This window comes from Vigna radiata, unplaced genomic scaffold, assembly GCF_000741045.1.
Source record: "Vigna radiata var. radiata cultivar VC1973A unplaced genomic scaffold, Vradiata_ver6 scaffold_417, whole genome shotgun sequence".
Taxonomy (NCBI): Eukaryota; Viridiplantae; Streptophyta; class Magnoliopsida; order Fabales; family Fabaceae; genus Vigna; species Vigna radiata.
Window position 1 is genome coordinate 124,238 of NW_014544159.1, and position 5,230 is coordinate 129,467.

At 30.0% G+C, this 5,230-nt stretch overlaps 1 protein-coding gene across 1 annotated transcript; it reads left to right on the top strand.

Moving 5' to 3' along the window:
• The first annotated feature begins 3,359 nt into the window (after positions 1-3,359).
• LOC106755493 (short-chain dehydrogenase reductase 2a) lies at positions 3,360-4,943 on the top strand. Its single transcript, XM_014637663.2, has 2 exons — positions 3,360-3,506; positions 3,900-4,943. The coding sequence occupies exons 1-2, from the start codon at positions 3,427-3,429 to the stop codon at positions 4,717-4,719; spliced, it is 900 nt and encodes a 299-aa protein (XP_014493149.1). The 5' UTR covers positions 3,360-3,426; the 3' UTR covers positions 4,720-4,943.
• The last annotated feature ends 287 nt before the right edge of the window (positions 4,944-5,230 follow it).

The window sequence follows — 5,230 nt, forward strand, 5'->3', positions numbered from 1 at the left end:
CACTCTTCATTAGCTTCTTCAAACCACAAAATTACTTCTAGTAATCAGTGCATATGAGAAAAGTACAACATATTCTAGAAAGACATCCATCACAACTATTTTATTTTTATTGATCTGGACTTTTCTTCAAAGGATTCGGGCCTACGATCATGTCAAGGGTTTTTCTTCCTGCACCCTATCAAATTTCTTCTTGCACTCCATAAATTTGTGAATTTTCGGATTTTACTTTTTGGAACACACTAGACCCATTCTGGAAATAATTTTTGGGAAATATCTTTCCGGAACAACAACTCACCCCTATTTCGGATCAAAATTTCCAGAAGTTTATATTTATGTGATGGTGTAGGGGAAGAAAGCTTTTTCTTATATGGGTAAAGCGAGAATTTTAATACTTATAGGGATCCAGGAGGAAAAGGAAGAAGAGGTACAGTACAGAAAGAAATCACGAAATTGTCCGGTTTTAAGCCTAAGCCCATCTGAAAAGACGTCCGTGAAGCCCGTGCATTTGCTAGGCCCGGTATTTTTCCTTTAAAAGTTAGTCGAAAAAAATGAAGAATTTGTTTTTTGTTTGGAAAAGTAAAAGTTGTAATAGTTAAAGGCCCGTGGTCCTTGAAGGGTTTTAAATGAAGCACATTTTGAAAAGGAAAAATTTCTTTAACAACTTTTTTTTTTACAACTTTTTGATAACATATACGTGACAGTTTGTGATTGGTCCATTTCAAATATTTTTTTAGAATAAATTCAAACAAATCAATAAAATGAAGACACGTATCCTGTTGTCAAAAAGTTGTTAAAAAAGAATTGTTAAGATATCATTGTTCTTTTGAAAAACAAGAGTGATGGAAAGATGGTGGTGAGACCGACCACATGAATAAAAATGTATTTTTGCAGTTAAAAGTGGTCGTCATACGATGTCTTTACCTTCGTCGTGTTTTATGTGCTTGACCACAAGAACGTTTTGGTCTTAGAATCCTTACAAATTAAAGCAAAAAGCATTTTAAATGAGAGAATAAGGAGTAGTGTGACGTGCTTAGTGCAAATAAGAAAGCCAATCTGCCGACTGTATTCTACGAGAGACAATGATACTTAGATAATATTTTTTTTATAACATTTAAATATTATTTATGTGTTATTTTGTGATTAGTTCAAAATTATTCTAAAATCAATAATAATAATTATAAATATCATCATAGATCACTGACACATAAATAATATTTAAATATTATAAAAAATGTTATATAAATATTATTATCCTTCTTTATATTTATACTTCTTTTCCTTTTTATATGAACACACGTTTGGGACCAGAAGCGCAATACAGTGCCAGCGAATGGGAAACATTTTACAATCTAACTCGCTTTATGGTCCCTCTCCTTTTCCTTTTGCACTCACCACATTTTCCCAACATGTACTATGAAATTTTTCATAAAAGGGACAGTTTTTCATATATTAATCCTACAAAATTAATTTAATAAATTAAATTTTTATTTATTTATATATTTTTAATTAGTTTTATCTCTATATACGAGACTTTCAACTTAAGAATTGATATCATTTTTAACTTAAAATTTTTAAATAATAAGTTTATGATTTCTTTTTTGTGTTTAATTTTTTTGTTATTTTCATTCCATTAATGTTTTATGGTCTGTTTCCATTCTTTTTTTTTGGACTCACCAGATTTTCCACTATACACTATTATTTCATTTTATCAAAATTGCTTTATTTCTAATTTTACAACCGTTATTGAAGGACATGCACGAGTGTTTGTCGACTGTCTTAGTTATGATTTAGGTAACTCTATTGTTTAATTTACTAAAACATATTCATCGTTGAATTCAGTTAACTAAAATTTAGACAAATTTATTAATCAATTTATTAAAAGAAATATGTGATTAAGTTGAGTTTTGTTGAAAAAAATCACACCAGTTTTATATACATTCTACTAACAGATAAATAAATAAACATAAAATTATTCAAGAAATTTGATAGTTGTCTAAAGATAACAAAAAAAAATAAAATTTTTATAACACATAAAAAAATATTTTCAATCCTTTGACTTTTGATCTCAAGTATTCACACTATCTAAAACAAATAGTTAATTATACCACATAACATTCTATTACAAAAATATAATAAAATCAAACATTAACTCAAAATATCCTAAATTTAAAAGACAATAAATACCATATATCTTAAATCCATTATATATTCTGTATCATCTATTCCAAGACATAACATATCCAAATAATATCAGACTTACAAAATATATTTTCATCGACCAACATTTTTTTCATTTCATACACAAGACAATTAACTTTGGAATGGATTGAATTAAGTTAAATCAAGGTTAAATTTTCAAAAAAAAATTATCATTCTTGTTATGAAATAATAATTTTTAATTATTAACCTAATTAAAAAATATAATTATTACAAAAATTAATTTAAAGTTTAAAGTCCTAATAAATTTATTTAAACTAATTCAAAACGTAATTTATCAATAATATAATATAATAGCGAGTTTCAAGGTAATAATTTATATAAAAGTAAGTTCATTGGAGATAAATTAAATTTAATGAAATCATAAATGAAAATTAATTTAATTAAATTAAATTTAATGAAATCATAAATGAAAATTAATTTAATGAAATTAAATTAAATCGAGTCAAAGTTGAATAATTAGATAACTTAAACTCATAACTTAAAGTCAACATCATCCCTACTATTGTGATTCATTATTTAATACAGGTTCTTAACTTCTTACGTTTCTTAAGCTATGATATTTAATGCTGGATATATAGTTCTGACCGAGAATATTATTTTATTTTAAAATTAATAGAGATTTGAAAATAATCCAACAAATATACATTTATATACAATAAATTTTATTATATAACTTTTTTATTAATATATATTCTGTGAAGAGTTGGTTTTAAGTCATTTTTTATTTATTCTTGGAAAACTTAGAAAGAGAAAAATATTTTTTGATTGGTGGGCTAAAAAATATAGTTCTAAATATTGTTTAGTAAAGTTCCCAAATTTTAAGAATCTAAAAGATAAATATCTTTGTAGTGCAATAATAAAACATCAATCACATTTGTCTATTTTTATTTTATACTTTACTTTTAATTTTTTAATTAATAAAATTTATTTTTGTCAAATACCACCATACATGATGCTGGAATAATTCTCTTTACTATAATATTCCTTAAAAATATAGTAGTAGATTTGTACGTCTCTCTCTCTCTCTCTCTCTCTCTCTCTCTCTCTCTCTCCTCTCTCTCTCTCTCTCTCTATATATATATATATATATATATAATATATATATATATAACGGTTTGCACTTGAAACACCAACCATTTTGCAAAACCCTCTGCTACCTCTGTTTTTTTCTCAGCTTTGGTCTCTTTCCATTCTCAACTCTCAACCATGATTGTCATGTCTGAGAAACCCCTTCAACCAGTTACTCAACAGGATTCAGAAACTACCTTTTGTCCTTCTTCTAAGAGGTATTAAACTTTGTGCTTCACTGGTTTCTCTCTATGCTTTACACTTTCCAAATCTTTTTTTTTTGGCAAATGAGAAGTCTCTTCCACCCCATTATTCGCTAGTTCGCAATCTTCAATCTTGTTCAGCTCATTGAACTTCTAAGGAGAAACTATACATTATCTTTAGCATGGTCTAATGGTTTTGTAACATTGAATTAATGCAATTTTTGTTATTAAAATCTATTTAAAGAAGTAATATCTGTCAATAGAAGTTATATGATCTGAGGTGTGGGTTGAATTGCTGACGGTGCATGGAATTTCTTTAGTCATGCTAGATATTATCAACATAAAAATCAACAACCTTGTAAGTTATTGTTATTTTCTGCCTGTTAAATGTTTGATATTATACTTCAGGTTGGAAGGCAAAATTGCTATTGTAACTGGGGGTGCTAGGGGGATAGGTGAAGCAACTGTGAGAGTTTTTGTGAAGCATGGTGCAAAGGTGGTGATTGCTGATGTTGAGGATGCAGCTGGAGCCATGCTTGCAGAGACACTGTCTCCTTCAGCCACCTATGTCCACTGCGATGTTAGCTTGGAGAAAGAGGTTGAAAACTTGGTTAGTTTCACAGTTTCTCTCTATGGACACCTTGACATCATGTTCAACAATGCTGGGGTGCTAGGGAACCAGTCCAAGAACAAGAGCATTGTGAACTTTGATCCTGATGAATTTAACAGAGTCATGTGTGTGAATGTGAAGGGAGTGGCTCTGGGAATGAAGCATGCTGCAAGGGTGATGATTCCAAGAGGAGTAGGGTGCATAATCTCAACTTCCAGTGTTGCAGGGGTCTTGGGGGGCCTGGGACCACATGCTTACACAGCCTCAAAGCATGCCATAGTTGGGCTTACAAAGAACATTTCTTGTGAGTTGGGGAAGCATGGGATAAGAGTAAACTGCATTTCACCATTTGGGGTGGCTACTTCCATGCTGGTGAATGCATGGAGGTCTTGTGAAGATGAAGAGGGTGTCAATTTTGGGGTGCCCTTCCCAGAGGAGGTGGAGAAGATGGAGGAGTTTGTTAGAAGTCTTGCCAACTTGAGAGGAACAACTCTGAGGGCAGTGGACATTGCTGAGGCTGCACTTTATCTTGCTAGTGATGAATCCAAGTATGTCAGTGGCCACAATCTTGTTGTGGATGGGGGAGTCACTTCCTCAAGAAATTGTATTGGATTGTAACTTCAATTTCTTTGTTTATTCATGTTCCTTGTTTTTCTTCTTCATAGTTGGTAGCTGTCGGTGTAGGATCATGCAAATGTGTCAAGCTTGTACAATGATTCTCAATCAATAATAATTCAGTATGCACAGTTGAAGTTATTTTGAAGACTGAATATTGTACGCCTTGAAAGATTTTTAGACATTCATTCAATCACAAACACAGATTAAGTCAAGGATTTTATCTAAATCGGTCTACTATGGTTTGATTGTACATGAAACCTTTTGAATATACCAAAATATCACTAATTTTGGGTGCGATATTGTTTTTTCCTAGTATATGGGGTTCTTGAAGATTCACTTAATAATTAGTAGTTTGAATTTAAGTTTTGTCTACATAAACATGCAATTATATTAAATGATTACAAAAATTATTATTTGATGATGGATGACATAGTCAAATAACAGAGAGAAAATATAACAAGGGTTAAAAATTAGACTTTAAGCTTAACTTAATTCACAAAACTAACTTGTA